The sequence below is a fragment of the Zootoca vivipara genome, chromosome 7 (genome assembly GCF_963506605.1).
Source record: "Zootoca vivipara chromosome 7, rZooViv1.1, whole genome shotgun sequence".
In the NCBI taxonomy this organism is placed as follows: Eukaryota; Metazoa; Chordata; class Lepidosauria; order Squamata; family Lacertidae; genus Zootoca; species Zootoca vivipara.
The window spans coordinates 44,853,097-44,874,224 of NC_083282.1; the positions used below are offsets into that span (position 1 = coordinate 44,853,097).

Sequence of the window (21,128 nt, forward strand, 5' to 3'; positions counted from 1 at the left end):
TAGTTGTTTCTCCAGTTTTTCTTATGTGTCACTCCAAAATGTATGGAAGCACCAAATATTCTCTGTGGTTGGCTGTTGCAGAAGGCCTTTATATCCCATCTTGTAGAAAATCTAGGATGTGGGGGACTAGGGCTAGGACCGGCCCACCTATGAGGCAAGGTTAGATGACCACCTCAGGTGGCAGGATCCACAGAGGCGACAGATCCTGATGTAAATCTTTATTACTCCCTTGTTCCTGTTGTGGATTTTCACTTACCCCTTCTTCACTGGCGGGGTGGTGGGGGAGGCTGTGTTTTGTGGTTTTCCCTCAGGTGCCTAATGGTATTGGGCCAGACCTTAATAGGGTTTTGACACAAATGTCCTCCAGCTAGCTTCATAAATTCTATTAGTGGACTGTCTTAGTGAATATCACCTCAAATACCCAAAGACCTTGTATGCTGCTGGCATCAAGTGGTCAGATTCAGAATGTACAGATGTGGATAAGCCACTGGGTTTTGGAACACACTAGGCTGTGAATCCATTCCCATAAGTTGTGAATCCACAATCCATGAGATAAATACAGGGTGACTGAGATCACCCAAGTCTCTTGCAATATTGCAAAGCACCTTGCCTAGGATCAGTAAAGGTGGAAATACATACAAGAGGCCCATTGGCGCTTCTACGGTAAGATAGAGAATCTACTCTACTCCCAAAGCTAGTAAAACTCTATTGTAGAACAAATCTGTCTTTCTATTCACTTTTGAGGCAGAAAGGCCCTCTTTTTTTTATTTCCAAGGCTTTGAATTGTGCCCTTGAAGAAGTCCTGTTTGAGGAACTGTTCTCCTGAGTCCAAATCATGATAGATTAGGTAGTTCTTCTAAGGATATCCTCTGATTTTAAAAGGCAATTATCAAAGTTATGTGTAACACTGTCAAGAGAAAAGTTTTCCCCCTCTGGATTTCATGAAGCCTGGTTCCACTTTGCTTGTTTATCAAGACTGCAGCACTCACGCCGTGACTGAAGGCTGGATACAGATAGTGCTATTTATGGGGGTGGATGTCATTTAATCATCTAGTTTCCATGCAAAAATTTAAAGTCTGATGAATTTATTGAGATGAATATAGAATAAGTCTTACTCCCCTATTATGATCTTTTCAAATTAGAAAAATGAAAGAATGAACACTACTAATACCCTGCTGAGTATCTAGTACCAGTTCCACAGCTTGGGATTGTAGCAAAGTTTGGATGATCTCTTTCCATCTGGAGTCAGTCACACTTCTTCTTGTTGGGCTGATGATGAGAGAAGTTATAGGAATATTTTTATGTCCCAGTTGAGGTTAGTTTGTGCTGGTACAGGTAGCTAGAGTATCAAAATATTGGTTGATGAGTGTTTTGTCAGAAGAATGAGCTTTGGAGGGCCAAGGGAAGGACCATTGTCCTGCTTCCAAATCAGTGAATAGCTTTTCATATGTTCTTTGGACAGGTTCTCACTTGAATAAGGCAGTTTTCCATGCCCTGGATCAGAGGGGTTTGTGGTTAGCACTACAGAGTCTGGGCCAGGACACACACAGACATTATGCAACCAGACAATGTAGCAGTCTTTAGGCGAGCACCCACTGCTCAAGACATTTTGTTGATGTTTAGGCCCACTTTTTGTCACCCTGAAGCTGAGCCCGAAGATCAATTAACCAGCACCAGGGAACTCTGCAGCAGAGGCTTTAAGAGCACACAGCTTTCATTTTACCAGTACCCTTTCTTTCTTAAACTATGTAGATCAAATATTGCAAGCTGTGAGGAGTGCTGTGCCCTTCATTAAAGCTGCATCTACTCAAAAGAAGCTTGACTCGAAATACTTGAGAAATAAGCTGAGGTTTCTCATTTATAAGGTGATCAGAGCTAAACACTTCACCCGCACAGTCCCTCCTATGGAGAAACCAGAAATTATAGAATCTTGATCTGGCTGTGGTGCTGGCTTCAGCTTCCTAAGAGCAGTCTCTGATGGGGAAGATTTTCATGCCACTTGACCCAAATCATCTGACTTTTGGGATGCAGGCATGCAGAGTAGGAGAGGGGTGTCCTGCTTTGTTTGTGGCCAGGGTTGTTGTTGTTGTTTAGTCGTTTAGTCGTGTTTGACTCTTCGTGACCCCATGGACCATAGCACGCCAGGCACTCCTGTCTTGCACCGCCTCCCGCAGTTTGGTCAGACTCATGTTGGGAGCTTCGAGAACACTGTCCAACCATCTCGTCCTCTGTCGCCCCCTTCTCCTTGTGCCCTCAATCTTTCCCAACATCAGGGTCTTTTCCAGGGAGTCTTCTCTTCTCATGATGTGGCCAAAGTATTGGAGCCTCAGCTTCACGATCTGTCCTTCCAGTGAGCACTCAGGGCTGATTTCCTTCAGAATTGATAGGTTTTATCTTCTTGCAGTCCATGGGACTCTCAAGAGTGGCCAGGGTAGTTGGTGATAAAATGTGGCAGTGATTAACTTTGAACAGTTTGTGGTGTCGCAAATCACACAAGCATAGTAAGACCATGCAAATGGTCTAATAAGAGACCCCAAACTTCAGTTCTGACTGAACTAAATTATGTTTTCTGCTCAGGTACATAATGCAAAGGTGAGAGAAAACAGCAAGTGAAAGGCCCAGGTTTCCCCTCTAATTGGGTCTTACATCCTCTTACGGTCATCAATTGAACCTTTAGAAAGGTGGGAAGATAGTAAGAGTGTGACTCAATTCAAGAAGTGGATGGTTATTTGTCCATGTAGTTCAGTTGCCATTCAATTTGAGGTTTCTGGGGGCTAAGGCCAATTTAAAGGAACTTCTACTAATTTCAGTCTGCCCTTATAAACTGGGCCAGCAACCCAAAGGATATTCTACTCAAGTCTCCACAAGGAAGAGATTAGAAAGCAAAACTGTCCACTGTCTGCAACCATTTGCTGGAGCAAAGTATGAATGGGAGACTTGCAGGAAAGTTTGGAATGTTCCTATAGTATAGACCTTAGTCCTTCTTTTCTACATCTACAGTATCTACCTTTTCTATTGAGCTGGAAGCTCATATATACTAGGATGGTACAGGTCATAGCCCGAAGTTACTCTGGTTTTCTTGTGTCCATTCTGTTAAATCCTTATTTAAATTTTTGTTCTGGAAGCCAAGATTCTGCCCTTGTTCTAGCACCAAGTAGGTTTGTTGCAGAAAAGGATCCAGAGAGTTCCCCATATCCATTTCCGGCATGCTGGCTTTGAAGGATGCTCCTCCCAGCCCCAAAGAGTCCACCCAGCTGTTGGTATCTGATAACTGAAGCCTCGTCTCTGGCAAACTGCTGTAGGCAGAAGAATCCCAGTTGGATCCTGGGGTGGGGCAGTGTCTTCAACCTTTGGATTCAGGGCTTTATTTTATTTTTATTATTTTGAAAAGATGGAGCTATAAAAGGTGTCGAGGAACATTTGGTTATGGTCCCTCAAAACAGCCATAATAGGAGATCAAGTTGAACCCCACAAAAAAGGATATCATATATATCAATATCATACTTCTTTACCCCAGATGACTTTCATCCATTGGACTACAAGAAAGGTGACCAAAAATGTTCTGAAGGGTTGATGTCAAAATATACAGAATTTTGTGGCACCATAATAGACTGTTTTCTTTTCACATAAGCCATAATAAATCTGTTTTTAAGGTGCCACAAGTTACTTTTGTGGGGAGGTTTGCAGTATCAGACTAGCATGACTATCCCTTTGGAATTCATCAAAATATACATATCCTTATAACTGAGAAAACAATGCATTGTAAAACTTGTATCTTGCAATAGTCACTATCTCCCAAAAGATGAACATGTTTCAAAATTCAGTGAATGCTGTGGAAATGGGGAAATAAAATCAAGTACTGTAAGCCAGTCTTGTACTACCGACAGAAACACAAGTGGCAGGTACACTGCAGTATTGGGTGCACATGTTTGCACACGATAAAAGGAATGAGAAAATATGTAGTCTGCTTATTAAATAAGCACATTGGGAAGATATATGATTTCCGGGATGTTACCATGGCTTATATAGAGGTGCCCACAGGCATGTGTTTTCTATTGGATGGGATCTCAGCAGATGCCAGGAACGTGTTCTTTACTGATACATTAAGAGCATTATATTTCCCCTCCAGCAAATAATTGTGGGGAACTGCATCCTTTGAATATTGGAAGAGACAGATGTGTGTGAGAGACCTATGTCTTGAAAATGCTTCCATGCTTTTATCTGGAGTTCATGGGTCCCATATTCATGTCTGACCCTCTTGACATTACAAAGACACACTTTCCTATGTTTAAAAACTGGATTGTTCCTAAGAGACTACAGTTCAGGTGCTGTTCAGTTGCACTCTAAGCTCCATCTAATTCAGAACAACCTTGGACTAGGATTAATATTGTTGCTTTGGCTGCTATAGTTAGAAGCCCACCCCTGACCACTACCACATGGTCTCCAGGAGTTGATGACTCCTGCTTTTTTATATATACACCCACTAGCTTGTTTTGTCACATTCAGTCTAGTTTGCTTTTTAAAAGAGATGGGTTTCCACTTTGGACAACAAGCCCTATATTTTTTATCCATGGCAACTTTTTTGTTTTCATTTACTTTGTTATTTATTATTACAATATTATTATGATTATTATTATTACCATAACTGCCAAGTCTCCAGTTTTTCGCTGGAAACCCCCATTTTTAAAGGCGTTTCCCACTGTTGCCCCGAATGGTGAAATATCCCATAATTCCCCCGGATTTTCAAAAATCGGGCAGAGTGGCAACGGAAGTTGCTTCTACGCATGTCCAGACATGCGTAGAAGCGACTTCTGGTGCCGCTCTGCCCATGTCTGGGCACCGGAAATTGGGCGGCGGCGGCACCGGAAGTTGCTGATCCCGGATTTTTCAGTCCGGGAGTTGGAGGGTATTATTATTATTATATACTTAGTTGCCTAAAGTGACAAACAGTCTCAATGCAGCTTACAACCAATATGTAACAAGCAGAGGGCCTTCTTGATAGTAATGCCCTCCCTTCAGATGTCAAGGAAATAAACAACTATCTGACTTTAGAAGACATCTGAACGTAGCCCTGTTTAAGTTTTTAAGGATTGATGTTTTTAGATAAGTTGTAAGCCACCCAGAGTGGCTGGGGGAACCCCTCCAGGTGGGTGGGGCATAAATAAAATAATAATAATAATAACATATAAAACATGCCAATAACAATCAAAAAATCTAGCATACAAATGCTACTGCCACACCATCCCATAAAAATACCAGAAACATCACTAGTACAGTAACAATTTAAAATTGTCAACCAAGAATTGGTTTCTCTGCTGCACATACTTCTATGTCCAACATCATAGCTTCTACTTATCCTAAATGTCTGTGATTTGCATTTTAAATGGAGGTTATGAGATACTTGAAATACAGGGATCAGCTTACTGTGCAGTGTTAACATGTCCTCCATAAGAGGTGCTTCCTCCATATTATTTTTCAAAAAAGGAAGACTGTTAATTATAAGTTCAAATAGAAGTTCATAATGACAGAAACCACCATTACAGATCAGACATCACAGGCAGAGCTTCTGAGCCTTCTCACTGGAATTCAGAAATGGTGGGCACAATCAGCAAAAGCTAGTCACAACTAAGATTCATTCAAGAAATGAAATACAACAGATCATGAATACTTTCCCTTGAATGTGAAAGCACTTTTAAAGTGAGGCAATTTTGTACATTCAGCTGTACAAAGTGATTGCTTGGCCACCATGAGGACGAGATGGTGAACTAGATGGTGCTTTGTCCTGGAACTTAGGCAAGTCAATCTAAAAACTGCAGGGTTTATTTATTTTTTTATTTTTGTGTTTTTTATGTATAAAAGAAACCTCAACAACTTGTGGAGTGTCCTGGTTTTTGCTTTTTGAAATATGGCAACCCTAGATACACAGCTCCTAATTCTGATTGTGAATTTGTTCCTTTTGGTTATTGGGGTTCCCCATTTCAGTTTGATTATTAATACTTGCAGTGCTACTTATACAATAAGTATAGAAAATTATAATTTTTTGAAGTAAGTTGGTATGGGCACATTTCGTACAAAAAGTGATCTTGTACAAAAAGTGAATCCAGCTCCTTGGAAATAAGGAACTGAACATATATGGACACTAAACAGTGCACAGAACGGTGCCACAGTGGGTGACAGAGCCCTTCGTCTTCAGGTGGCTGAGTGAAGCACGATGGGGTCATGCTCAGATATCTTACGACAATGTCAACCTTCTCAGTATAAAATGATGGTGTGTGCTAGATTAACATGAGCAGTTCAAATCTCAAAAGTCCTCTATTTAGTCTCTTGGTTTCTGATCCTGGGCGAGTCACTTAAAATTCTGGGGCTTCAGCTGCCCAACTGAAGTGAAATCCTTCTGTATTTCCAGCAGTAATATAGTGGGTAAAGGCAGGATGAAGGACAATATACTGAGGGCGCATGGTCAAGAGGCATCTACGGCATATATTTATCCATGTTTTAGCCTCCATTTTCCAATTGATATTAAACGTGAACATTTCTGAAAATGATGAAATTTATTTAAACCATTAAGTATCAATAATAATAATAATAATAATAATAATAAATAATAATAATAATAATAATAATAATAATAATTTATTTATTTAAACCCCACCCATCTGGCTGGGTTTCCCCAGCCACTCTGGGCGGCTTCCAACAGAAAAATAAAATACAGTAATCTATTAAACATTAAAAGCCTCCCTAAACAGGGCTGCCTTCAGATGTCTTCTAAAAGTCTGGTAGTTGTTGTTCTCTTTGACCTCTGATGGGAGGGCGTTCCACAGGGCGGGCGCTACTACCAAGAAGGCCCTCTGCCTGATTCCCTGCAACTTGGCTTCTCGCAACGAGAGAACCGCCAGAAGGCCCTCGGTGCTGGACCTCAGTGTCCGGGCAGAACGATGGGGGTGGAGACGCTCCTTCAGGTATACTGGACCGAGGCCATTTAGGGCTTTAAAGGTCAGCACCAACACTTTGAATTGTGCTCGGAAACGTACTGGGAGCCAATGTAGATCTTTTAAGACCGGTGTTATGTGGTCTCGGTGGCCACTCCCAGTCACCAGTCTAGCTGCCGCATTCTGGATTAGTTGTGGTTTCCGGGTCACCTTCAAAGGTAGCCCCACGTAGAGTGCATTGCAGTAGTCCAAGCGAGAGATAACTAGAGCATGCACCACTCTGGCGAGACAGTCTGCAGGCAAGTGGGGGTCTCAGCCTGCGTACCAGATGGAGCTGATAGACAGCTGCCCTGGACACAGAATTGACCTGTGCCTCCATGGACAGCCGTGAGTCCAAAATGACTCCCGGGCTGCACACCTGGTCCTTCAGGGGTACAGTTACCCCATTCAGGACCAGGGAGTCCTCCACACCTGTGGATCTGTGGGGCTCTCTTAGGCAAGACACTTTTGGGGTGGTGGGGTCTTTGCTGTGGAGCCCCAGCTGATGTCTAGCTTTTCACCCCCTGAAGTGGCAACAGATCTGCCTCAATGTAAAACTAGTACACTAGAGGTACCACTGTATCCCTGTTTTCATGCATTAAATGTTGAAAATTTAAAAAGTAAGCTTTTGCTCTTGCTTGCAGGCAATGGTGGACTTTATTATTTATTTAAGGAATTTATACCCTTATTTTCTTTATGTGTCTTAAAGTGGCTTTCGGTAACAATATTAAGTACTGCTGCCTTCACAACTGGGAGCAGAAAATGCTTTTCACTCAGAATTCCTGATAGAAGGATGCAAGGTAAATATCACGGGTGTCAATTCAGTGCTTGTGTGAAATTGATTTGTTGTACCTTAGTTTCCATACAGACTAGTTCCATACTACCGGTAGTTCCATACTAGTTAACATTTTCAGGTACTGAAACCACTCCTTGTCCAGTTTCTGATTTCTGCAAGTAGCTAGAATTTAGGATTTAGGATTTTACTCTATATCATCTGTGTCTCATGAATCAAATCCAGAATCTTTTTCAGCAGCAAATGTAAAATTGTTGCTCATGTACTTCAGGATTTAGTTGTCTTCCATCAAGTGCTTTTGTTTCAGGGATATTTTATTTTCCCAACACAAACTACAATGTAGTTTCAATGAGAAAATCTCCTTAGCTTGAAGGGCCGGTGCAACTTGAAGTGTTAATATGATATGTGGCTGCACAGGTGTCACAGGTTTTAGCAGGATATTGCACAACTGTTGTGGATTATGACTTCTGTGAATATAATACTAAAAGACTATGTCTGAGATTTTTTTTAATCGTTTGGATAACCCTTGAGGATCCTAACAATCTTCCTGAGGCAAATTTCTATCCTCTCACTTTATCCGGATGATCTTTTGGCATGCTCTTGGATTGTTTGTCCCTTTTCCTTTGGTGACCTCTGATATCTCCTGTTAGGTGCAAATGTACATTATGTGTGTTAATACAAGGAGTAAAGGCAAACTCTGTGTTCCATTGTTATTTGTAGTCACAATGCCTAGACTGAATGGAGAGGGCAGACTGAAGGTTTTATGCATGGGGAAGGGTCTTCATGTCCAGTTGATTAATTACACAAAGGTTTCTTAATGCCTTCTAGTCACTGCATCCCTGGAGGGGCTCAAACTATGAGTCTATTCTCTGCCCTACAAGCTAATGCCAGGTGATTTCTCTTTTTTTTGTCTGGCCCAATACTTGCTAGTAATACTTACACCCCATCCAGGGCAAATTATAGGGTTGCCCTACTCATGGAATCAAGGCAATTGTTTTCCCTAGATAGCTCCAGATCAGTAACATTCAAACTGCCCAGTTCTGTACTCCAAGTGAGTCAGACGAGGAAGCTACAGCAGCCCTATGTGGGCTTGCTGTAGGTTTCCTGCTCATGTGTACAAAAAACCCTTGTGATGAAAGTGACCACGTATATTTTCCTCAACCTCAAAACAGTTACAAATGCTTTTTAAAAAAAACCTCAAGGTTGAGTTTCTGTGCCTCTGCACACCTTTCACTCTGGAGAATTACCCCCTCCACCCCTTCTCCCACAAATAAAGAGAGAAGGGGTGGCAAATGTTGGAATTTCCTTTCCTTGGAAAACATGGAATTTGTGGAGACTGCTGTTACTCATTTGTTATATATGGGAAACAGACAGCTTTCCTCAAGGAAGCATTTCTGTTTCATGCATTTTGCATTTTTCCAGTGCTCAAGCAGCAGTATTAGCTGAGTAAATGATATTTGACCCCCGCCCCCTTCTGTTGTGAATACAGTACTGGATGGAACAATATGGCATGAGAGTTACAGACACCTATTCGATAGTGTTTGTAATGGCTGCCCCCACCAAGTATCTGTGTGTCACTTCTCAGGGTCTGGTACAAATTTGTAACACGAGTCTTCTTTCCTCTCTGCTGCTCCCTCCCCCTTCTCCCAACCCCCCACAAAAGGCTTTGTCTATTTTGAAAAATTAGAGGCTTGATTGGAATATGTTAGCATAAATAATGGGAACTAAGGAGGCTCTTTCTATTAGCGGCTGCCTGATTTGTATTTATAGCCAGATGTGGCAATATGGGGTGGGTGGGTGGGTGTCACACTAAATGCTGTATAGGCACTGTGTTCCCTTGCCATGGATCCATTGTAAGTTCTACACATTGTGAAGACTAGAGGCCAAATATGTTTGCTGACGTATGTTCTGAGACCTGCAAATCCTATCAAGCAGCACTCTTGTCTTGCTGTCCCTGGTTGGTACAGTGCTTGTTCATCCCTCCTTCTGGCAGCCAGATGCCAAAAGTGTTGGATCCTTGTGTACTGGGATTTTATGTTTAAAGACCATCATATGTGGTGGTCTTGCAGTTAAGGTTAAAGCTTATTGGGAAATGATATATAATGAATTGAAAAAGATGCTTAAAATAACATTTGTTTTAAAAAACCTAGAAGCTCTACTTCTGTGAATTATAGGGATAGAGCTACCAAAACAGTATAGAAATTTAGTAATGTATGCGGCAAAAACGTTATTTGACAAAAAAACGGGAAGAAGTCCCGATGAAAGAAGAATGGATACCAAAACTTATGGACTTTGCAGACATGGCAAAACTTACTGGAAAAAATAAGAAATCAAGATAACAAACTTTTAATAAAAGAATGGAAATGGTTTATTGAATATTTACAAACAAATTTTAAACAGATAAGGACATTGGCAGGATTATTGTAATAACCTGCAGTTTCATAAGAGTATACATTAAAGTAGATGAGTAACTGAAAACCATAAATAATTTTTAAAACAACAACAGTAGTGTTGAATTCTCTTGAGTGTGCACAGGAAATGTCAGTGGGAACATAGGAACTCTGGAAGTTGTAGCTCTTGGGAGAGCATCTCATGTAAAAGGGTCTACATCTCTTTGACACAAACGATGACATTATGTTAACTACATAAGTGGCTTTTGTGTGTGCTTTTCTGTACCTGTGGTACCCTTTGTCTCTGCTGTGGCCCTGACCTCCCAGCTGCTGTTTTCACCAGGAGGAAAGTCGTCATTGGTCAAGGCTGTCCCACTTCTGCCCACATGCTTGGGCCCTGGGACCCCCCTTTTAACTACTCCAGCATGTTAGCAAGGAACGCTCTCTTTGCAGCAACACCCTTTTTAGGATGCCTTTATGTATTTTTTACTAAGTGGTGGGTGAGTCACCTCCTTCAACAAGACTATGTCCACAGCAAAACTACTATGAATTGCTTTGGAGACAGGATATTGTGTTACTGGATCCTGCTTTGAATAAAAGCTGGGCTTTTTAATGTCTGGGAAGGCTCTGAGAAGGGATTCTCTCAAGAGCTTTGTCTGCTGCTCACTTGTCACCCCTACTCTTTCTGTTCAGTCTATGGGGTGATGTTTTCCCACAGGTGCTATGGGCATAAGGGTTTTGTTCCCTTCTTAGCCCCTGCTGTGGGGCTGGAGAAATTCCAGTCTCTTTCCTTCTATGGGCCTGACTTTCCTCTTGCCCAGTCAGACCAAAATTTCAGTTCTTTGAGACAAGAAATTATCTCTTACTTTTTTGTGTTTGGGGCTGGATCTCTGCCTTCTACCATAAATATTAATAATAATATCCATATAATATCAATAATAATAATAATAATAATAATAATAATAATAATAATAAAGCTTTAATAACAGATTACTCCTGTATGGTAGCACTAAATTGGTTGACAGGAGGTTTTACCCTAGAAGAGGGTTGGCGTTTTCTTTGGGGGGGGGGTGTTATTGACCACACATTTTCTCAAGCCAGGTGGGCCCTTAAGATGAGAGCCCTATCCTGTCTCTTTTAATTGAAGCTCTCTTGGGCCTCCCAGCTGGTGTGGAAACAGAGCAAGGGGCTGCATTTGGGTGGCCCAGCTGGGAGGGAGGAGGTGCCCAGCCCAGCAATTTATCCAAGAGCCTGTAATTATGGGTATAATTCTGAAGGCCTGTTCCACTGCCTGGGAAGCAGCTCTGCTGAACCTAGGGGGAGAGAAAAGGGAGAGACGTGTCAGCGTGTGCAACCCAGGACTGAGATAAGTTGCTTTTGTCAACACCAGGTAATTGATCTCCCCTGCTCCTCAGTTACATAGCTACCCATTTCTCAGCTGGGTTAAGAGATGACCCTTGCCTTGAGGGCAGTTGACCATGTAGCCAGGCTGAAGCAGCACTCTGGAATCCACTAGGATGTCATAGTGAATCCCAGGGTGTGGCTTGGAGTGGCTTCTCAGGAATGAGAAAGGGTGGCAGGAAATAAAGTCTTCCACAGAATAACCTCGCTATGAAGCTCTGCTCCAGTGCCCTGTTGGCACTGGTACTTCCAGGCATGCTCTTGTGCTAGGCTTGCAACCCAGACTGTTTTTGCAAAAGCAAATTGGCTAGGCCCTTTAGACACAAGTCCTGCCGGACGTGCTGTGGGGATGTTCCTAGATCAGCCAGCTCTGGGTGACTGGGCATCTCTCCACTTGGCTCCCAACCAATTCTGCTTTTTCGGCTGCCCTTGTTGGTACCCAGCTCTGCTGCTGTGGGGAGACAGGGAGTGTTTCTGGGAGCATGCTGTGAGGCATCCTCTGAGCCAAAGAGGCCCTGCTAGGGGGGGGAGGAGTGTCCACACAGTTGGCTTGTCTAGCAAGATGGAGCAATGTAAGTATGTCGGACCCCACACAGTGCAAGGGCCAACTGATGGGATGGAGCTTGCAGCCTCTCCTTAAAGAAACCTGGGAATCTTGAGTACAAGAAGACCCTAATGTTTACAAGGATGTGGTCCAGTATTTTCATCCCTGCTGTTCTGAAGATATTTGGATGTTCCTGGGGAGGCTGTGAGAGTGAGATATAGCATATCTGAGGTGTGTACGTGTTCAATACATGTGGGGTAGAATGAGGGATAATCCAATCTAATACTCAAAGGTAAAGCAGCAGTACAATTGGGAGTTTGATCAGGAGGGAGAGGGACCCTTTGCATGAAAAAGGAGAGGGCTTCCTTTGTTAATTGGAGTAAAAAAGAATTTGCATAGGGCTCCTCATTAACATGCTCACTGTTGCTACCTCGCTGTAGCCCAGAATCCCCTCCCCAAACTTTGTATCAAACAATGCTGCTCTCTCAGTGGAGGGGAGGGCGGTTAAGCAGGAGCAGCTGGGGAGGGGAAGGCTGTGGTACATAGAGTGACAGTACCTAAGTTTAACGCCCTCCCCATCAGACAAGAGAGTGCCCCATGTAAAGCATACTTGGCAGCTTCTCTCATTTTGCCTTGTCTTTTCATGTTGCTCCCTGGTTAATTAGGGTGTTGGAATTTGAGGCTTCCTCATTCCCCTTTGAAGCTTCAGATTGTCCTGTTCCAAATTAACCCTAATTACAATGAATATCTCCCTCTCTTCCCTTCTTCACAACACTTGCAGATGTACTGTCATTTCAGCTCCGAACGTTGTTAATAAATAAATAAGGCTCCCAGTGTCCACTTCCTACTATCACTCATCCTGGGCAATGACAAGAACAAGGTTGTTGAGAGGGTCTCTCTCTCTCTCTCTCTCTCTCTCCCTCCCTCCCTCCCTCCCTCCCTCTCTCTCTCCATATTTCTGTCCTGCCCATCACATGGCACAAAACCATCTCCTGGCACTTGTTTAAAAAGAGGCTTTGTACTTAAAGACCGTCTGATTAAGGACTCCTCTAATTTTTGGGATCCATCTTCGCCTGTGGCTTCAAAGTTTGGCCTGAATGTATTCCCCACCCTTCCTCTACATTCTGGTTGTACGTGTGGTTTCTCTCCTGGGTGGCCTAGTCAAGATCAGCAGAGCTCAGCATGACTCCTGGTGCCTTGCCTCCCAAACAGCCTGGAATGGTTTGGATTCTGCCTCTGATGCTTCCCTCCCAGCTCTTCCCAACTCGGACAGATGCAGAGTGTCTGTCCCCTCCCTGTGTTCCTTGGCATAGCCTCTCCCTCACTGGCATCCCAGCTGTTCCTTTGGGAAGTGGGGTGGAAACAAAAAGCATGCCTGTCAATCAGCTTGGGTGTATGTGATATATATATATATATATAAGCTACGAAATATAAAAAGAAAAATTTATACTTACAAAAAGTGACAAAATAGCAGGACAGGATAGAATTGTTGAGCTCAGCAGTGAGACTGTAGTAAAAATGTCTACATAAACTCACTCTTACCAAATAAAAAAATTCCTTCAGTAGCACCTTAAAGACCAACTAAGTTTTTATTTTGGTATGAGCTTTCGTGTGCATGCACACTTTGAAATATAATTTATGATGAAGAACCCAGAATGATGGAGGGGGAGAAGCACCAATAAGCAAGAGAATTATCAGGCTGTGGAATATGTGGTTTTTATGTCCTCATTTTCTGTTAAAAATAAGGTGAGCCAGAGAATTTGAAAAGGAAAGGATAATACATTATGTGAAAAATGTTTTTTTATTTTAATATGAACTCCCACTTGGTGCCCTCCAGATAGAAATATATATTTTTTTTTTTGGACAAAGTAAGAAAAATAAATAAAAATGAGCACTCTGCCCACAAGACCATTCCATTGTAGCTATCCAACCTCCCAAAAATTCAACACGTCTTGTGATGGTTTGACCCCTATATTTTTATAGACTACAACTCTCATCATCCTTGACCATTGCTCAGGTTGGCTGGAGTTGATAGTTTTAGTCCAAACCACCTGGAGGTCACCATGTTGAGGAATGCTGTACTAGAGTCAAATAGTTGGGAGCTACTATAATGGCAAGCACCCTACAGTGCATATTATGAACCTTCCATTTGTTGTGCTCCACAGCTGCTGCCATAAGACGTACCTGTGTCACAAACTTATTTTGGTTTTGCCCCAGTTTAGCTGTCATTACTCCTTCCTCCTCCCCATCTCAGCTGCTGCCACCATCAAATAATCCTGGGAATTGCAATTTGTGGTGTTTTCTGGAGAGAGGCAATATGTATTAAACCAGTTAAAGACAGATATGTCCACACACGTTTAGAAGAAAAGGAGTTGGGAAAATCAAGAAAATGTTAGAATGCATTGGTGTTTCTTGGATTCTGACCCTCAAGAGACAGCTATGTTGTCATTACGTAGCTCCATAGACCTGGAGCCAAACATTGAGAGTCTTCTGCAATGGCTTGAAAATGGGAGATTGTAGTCAAAACAGAATTTATCTTTGGGTTCAGTAATCAGTCTCTCAGCCTGTGTCTTTATATCTGCAAAATGGAAATAGTGATAACTTCCCTCACATGCTTATTTTAAGGATGATTAAGGAAATAGCTACACTATAGACCCAAACCAGTATGAAATTGGTTTAACTGCCATTGATTTTCCTCTGGAGAAGTTTGGGAATTGTAGTTGTTTTTTTGAGGTTGCTTTGAATGCTCAGATATAATCCCTTGAAAAAAGCACAATGACCACAAAGATGGTTTAAACTTATAACACAAATTACTTAACAAATTACTGAAGCAATACTGAAGCAATGTAAATTCAGTGTCAATTTCCAAATGATATATTTGTTGTTAACTTTATAAATAAAATTTTATGAGGACATTGGTGCAATATTCCTCAATGAGAAGTTTAACCACTGCAAACAAATGTCTCAGAAAGTCAGCTTTATCTGTTTAGCTTCCTATCTTCTGCAATGTGCAGCCACAGAAGCTTCTGTGTGCTAGGGTGTACTTTGTACAGAGTGAATGTGAGGCTCAACAGGCTTGGGCATTACAATGACTGAACTGAGTACGCTCTCTAGAATATTTCCCAGAATCCTTTGCTATATACAGCGGTTCTGTGGCAAGCAGGCAACTTCCTCCGCAACTCGCACTATTTTGGAGCAAAGCTACCATTGGGTCATTCTTCAGAGTGGAAGCTTGGGGCACAGTGAATTTGCCTTTGGCATTATTAGTTCACTCATCCCACTCAAAGCCATAAGGGGGAAACAAAGTTATTCCCATTCAGTTTTTAATATACTGACTACATTAGTCATATTTATATACTTCTTATTGTGGCTTCTGGAGCCCCAGGTCAGTTACAGTATACAGTGAGCAACTTCCTTTGGCAGACGATGAACTATAGCACTCTGTGCTGGTAGCAGCTTCTCAATATGTAGTTTCTCCTTCCACTCGCCCTTTCCCTTTCTTTTTCAAAAATAAAATACAGTCCCAGAAGCGGCAATTACAGAGGAAGACTGTGGGGCAGGCAGTTCTTAGCGCTTTCCCTTCAACAGTTGTCTCCCTGGCCCCCCCCCCCTCTGTAAAACCGCTCCTTGCAAGTTGCTGAACTGCCTGCCTCCTCTCCAGTAGGATTTTGCTTGTGGGTGGGGAGCTTATCAAGCAATACCACTCCTTCTTGAGCGCCTCCTCACTTCTACCTCTGCAGCTGCATTTTGTTTTATGTTTTAAAGATAGTATATGTGCTCAAGCACAACACTTCTCTGTGTCTTTTAATTTGTCTTTTAACACAGGGTGAGCTCCCTTTGTTCTGTCCCAGCTCCTGCCCGCCTAGTAGTTCGAAAGCACATCAAAGTGCAAGTAGATAAATAGGGACCGCTCCAGCGGGGAGGTAAACGGCGTTTCCGTGTGCTGCTCTGGTTCGCCAGAAGCAGCTTTGTCATGCTGGCCACATGACCCAGAAGCTGTCTGCGGACAAACGTAGGCTCCCTCGGCCTATAGAGCGAGATGAGCGCCGCAACTCCAGAGTCGTCCGCGACTGGACCTAATGGTCAGGGGTACCTTTACCTAACACAGATTAGAATCATCAGTCTACTACGGTAGTTAGATCTTCCAAGGGTTGGGGAAATATATTCTTTTAACCACCATGATAATGTGAAGAAGAATACATGTGTTAAAGGGAAGACCAGACTGCATGATGTTCCCCTGTGGACCTATTCTCAGTTCTAGGGTCTCTCATGTGAATAACCTAAGAGCCAAGTAAGAGGAGAGAGGTAAGTGGGAGGTATATTAACTCCAGTGTTTCTTTCCCTTTCCCTCCAGAGGGCAGCCGTGTCAGCCAGGAGCTCCGATACACAAAGGAAAAGCTAGGAGAAGAGTCTCTGTACACACCCCAGATGCTGATACAAACTCCCAAACAGGAAGGCGAAAACATCCTGACCCCAGAGGCCTTGGGAATGCATCTCGAAGCTGCTCTGGCTGCAAGCAAAGTGCAAGTCTTACTTTACGGAAAGTGAGTTTCAAAATGGAAAATCTATGTTACTCTTCTAAGAAGAACATACACTTTTTAATGATGGATTAGATGAGGATCTATCTAGTCCAGCATTCAGTTTCTATCAATTTTCAGGTGTCTCTGAGTACTCACAAGCAGAGCATGAAGGTTATGGCCTTCCCCAGTGTTTGTGCCCAGCACCTGTTACTCAGAGGTACATTGCCTCTGTAGCTTCCATTTAGTTAACATTCCTCTTTCCAGCAATACTTCTGACTTCTTCTTTTTTTGACATTCATTGCCTCTGCTTCTTCTTTCAGGTCTTGGGATCTCAACAAAATATGCTACAAGTCAGGTGTCCCCATAATTGAGAATGGAATGATTGCACGGGTGAGTTGCCAAGGGAATGCATGCATCTACAGGGACAGGGGTTGCACTAAAACCCATAGAAATTAGGTAGATCAGCTGGGGAAATTCTCTTTGTTGGACGGCATAAATAATTCCCTGGGGTCTAGCTGGTTGGCTAGAGAATGGGGTGGGTCTTAGAGAGGATATCCAGGTTGCTATGGGGATAGGGTGGAATCCTTAAAAAAGGATGGTGTTACAAAGGAGCAGCTTCCCAAAGCACCCTTCTGGGTTCAGAGACTTGGACATTTCTGCATAGACTGGACATGCTTCTTTTTGCTAGACTCCTAACCCTGGTAACAATCACTCCTGTGTATCTGAGATAAGAGCTAACTATGAGGCTTTATCTCCCTTCCAGCCATGTGCTGGGGGAATAGAAAGAGGGAAATCTATTTTATCCTCAACTGCTTTCAGCAGTGCCTGACCTTTGGTGATAAGGGTTTTACATCCTGCATGCCTCGGTTGCAAGAGACTGCTGTCCCCTTAGGTAGGTATCCTCAGAGTGAAGACTTCACATGGCCCACTGTAGCCCATTTGGCTAGGACAAGTCTTCCAGGTTATCACATCTGGGATCTGGTCATAGAATCATAGAGTTGGAAGAGACCACAAGGGCCATCCAGTCCAACCCCCTGCCAAGCAGGAAACACCATCAAAGCATTCTTGACATATGCCTGTGAAGCCTGTTCAGATTGAGGGCTTGTATTTGTTCCAAAAGACTGCAAGGGAGAGAATGGGGAGACAAGGTAAGTTAAGTTGCAGTAGGACACTGGTTGTAGAGAGGGTAGTTCCACCTGCAGTAAAATTATGTGAGCATTTGGGCAGGTCAAGGAAGGTAAGGGACAAAGAGAGCAGAAGAGAACTGGAAATGTGACCGTGGCTCTTGTCATTCCCAGATGATCGAGAAGCTCTTTCCTTGTGTTATCGTGACCCCACTGGACTGCTTTTGGGATGGTGCCAAGCTGCAAGGGGGTTCCGCTTACCTCCCGTGAGTACCTGTTTTTCAGGTGTACTTTTCTGCCCTGCTGTGATTGGCCGGTGAGGCCAGGCCTGTGTAGAAGACTGTCTGTAGGTTAAGCATGTATCTAGCACAGGGATTGGGACCTGACATGCTTTTAGCTATTTCTCCTTCGTTTCCTATTCCACAGACTTACCTGGGCTTTAGGAAGCATGCTTGTCTATACACATACATACTCTCACACACTGTCTGAGGGGGCACTATCTGAGCCCCCCTCAGCTATTTGAGAGTGCTTTCAAGCTCTTTCACAGGATGTGAAGTATGATCATTTAGCATTTTCTTAAAGTGCCCAAAGCACTTCCCTCACTAATCACAATAATAAATATAACAAACTTTTAAGGTAGGACGGTCCTATTCTTCCAGTATTAAAGAAGGCATTACTAAAGGCTCTTGCATCCCAGTGTGTTAGTGGATGAGCTGAGATTTGAACTCATATGTCACACCTCAAGCTCTTAACCAGCTCATATGTCACACCTCAAGCTCTTAACCTATAGTACAGTATCCTACGGTAGTTCTTATTTCAGTGGCACCTTAAAGACCAACTAAGTTTTTCTTTTGGTATGAGCTTTCGTGTGCATGCACACTTCGTCAGATACACTGGAACACGAAAGCTCATACCAAAATAAAAACTTAGTTGGTCTTTAAGGTGCTACTGAAGGAATTTTTTTATTTTGTTTCGACCCAGACCAACATGGCTACCTACCTGTAACTAGTTCTTATTTGTAGCTAAGCCAAGGTCCCAACAAGGAGAAAGACATCTGAATGTAGCAGGAATGTTTGCCTGCAGTCACTGGTCAAGAATGAGGAGTAGAGGAAGAACCAGTCATGATAAGGAATGTACATGAGCCTGCCCAAAAAGATGGTGGCATCTTTTTGTGTTTTGTCAATAATGCTCTTTTACCACTAAGTCAGAGCTGGAGTTACCTGTTTGCCTTTAAGGCCTGCAGGCTGGATTGGCCATGGCAGGCCTTGTTAGAAAGCACAGCTACTGATAATGGAGGAGGACGGGTTGCAAGACGGGTTGCAAAAACACTTTGAGGCTTCATAATTTTCCTGTACTAATAAGCGATAGGATCTTTGCCTAATAATTGGGTTTCTTGCTTGGCACCTGTGGACAAGCTTCCTTCATGTATCTGGTGCTTCCAAGGTACTTACCTACCTTTCAGTATGTTTTCAGCGTGCATTATTGCTTGTTTGGGGAAATGGAGACATAGTTCTCATTTTCAGTGGTACATATACTATAAAGGTGGCACCTGTGGTACAGGAAGGAGAGTACTGTCCATCTGCTGTAGAATAGCATAATTTGCCAGTTACCACCATAATACTACAACTTTTCTCCTCTTACCTATTCCACCACGGCATGGCCAAGGGGATTTTGCTTACGCACACACCCCTTATTCTGCGATACCACATTAGGGAGGGGGGTGGTAACAGTTAGTGGGTGGTAGGATAGTCTCACATCCTCCATCCTGCCCCCACAGAATTTGGGTATAGGTCCACAGCCCCAGCAGTTTCTCTCTGTCCCACTTCCGAACCAGAGGGAAAACACTTTCTCTAGTCTCCTACCCCCTCTCCTAAGTTTCTACTTTGGGGCCAATTGCTTTGTTTTGTTGCTCCTGCTGCCTTGTAATTATGTTTCTATTAAGGTGTACAAAATGGGGGATGGAGGGGGAGAGAGGGTAAAGATGTGGGGACCAGCCCCACTGGAGGCACTGGGGGAGGGAGGGCCAGGAACAATAGCCAGCATTCTTTCTGTTTACAAGTGTGTTTGTCCATAAAGGGCCCTGGAGACTTATGCTTTGTCAGCAAACGGCAACACCACGTATTCTCATGCTAATGATACTTTGAAAGCTCCAAGTTGCCCAACAAATGGAATAGTAGCTTTATTCAGCCTGCTGCTGAGAGAAAGGGGACAGGGTGGGAGGGAGGAGAAAACAGATTTCAGAAAAATCAAAAGAGGGAGGGATTTTAATATCAAACTGCCCAGAATAAGGGTTGGGATAGGGTGAAGTGTTTTCCCTTGAACTCAGGAGCAGCACAAATGCAAGGTGTGGGGTTTTTTTTTTTAAGGGGACAGGGTCTGTTTCATCTCACTGAGTTTATCTCATACGAATGTTGGGTGCTGTTTGCAGGGTGATTCACTGGAACAAAATGGAGAGTTACCCCCCAAAGGAGAGCATTTTTAAAATTAATTTTTTTTTTACAGAATTTGAGACATTGGGGTGCTTTCAAGCTTCCTTTTTCTTTTCTTTTCTTTTTTAAAGTAGACGAAGTATGGGGTTTTAAGAACACACTTTTCATAATAGCTCAGACTCATGTGCAAACCAGGGCAGTTAGCAAGGAAGCCTGGGGATTTTCTTGCTCTTCCTAGATTCTTCCATGAAACGTCATGTCCTTGCTCCCTTACTTTCTGTATCCAGTCTCTTGGGCTCCTTGTTTATTTATAATGACTCTCGTATCCCCCCTCCTCCACTGCTCAGAAATTTCACACACACGTCCCAAAGTTTTCTTGTCAGTGGCTAGAATGGGGGAGTCTTTTCCTCAGGTCCAGCTTCCGCTTCAGTTCAGCTGAGGGTCTCTCCCCCCCCTTTAACGCAAAGGGAGAGAAAACTTGGGAGAACAAAGGGCAGCAATCTATGGAAAAACAAAAGGGCCCGACTTGGCTCAGTGAAGCAAGAAACAGCAGATAAAAGAAGCTCTCTTTGGGAGCAGGAGCTGGGCTGTTTGGAATGTGGGAATCAGGCAAGGAGGAACCTTCTTGGGACCTGGGGGTTCATGAATGATTGGAGAGTGATTCTGCTCTGAGCATGACAAGACTTTCCCTGCCCTTGCTTTCTTCCTTACCACATCTTGGAGTTTTGCTTTTTCCTTCTGTTTTACAAAAAGAAAATAGCAAGCAAACCCTAGACTTTGCTTTGTGATTCCAGCTGAAAGGGCAAAATGCTGCAACTCCCTTCTTCATTTCCAACCACTCCCCCCCCTTCAACTTATATTGGTTTGTTTGGCTTCAAACTTGTGTGGAGAGACAAAAAAAATCCCTAGCAGCCAACTCTCTAGAAAGAGTCTGAGAGACAAGCTTTGCCTATCACGGC

General features: G+C 43.1%; 1 protein-coding gene across 3 annotated transcripts in view; it reads left to right on the forward strand.

Moving 5' to 3' along the window:
- PTCH2 (patched 2) overlaps positions 1 to 21,128 on the forward strand; it is a 60,306-nt gene that overhangs the window by 18,549 nt on the left and 20,629 nt on the right. For all 3 annotated transcript variants that reach the window (XM_060276946.1, XM_060276947.1, XM_060276948.1), the window contains 3 exons: positions 16,451 to 16,640; positions 16,937 to 17,006; positions 17,915 to 18,006. In XM_060276946.1, coding sequence (XP_060132929.1) covers positions 16,451 to 16,640; positions 16,937 to 17,006; positions 17,915 to 18,006 — 352 coding nt within the window. The remainder of the gene's footprint in view (positions 1 to 16,450; positions 16,641 to 16,936; positions 17,007 to 17,914; positions 18,007 to 21,128) is intronic.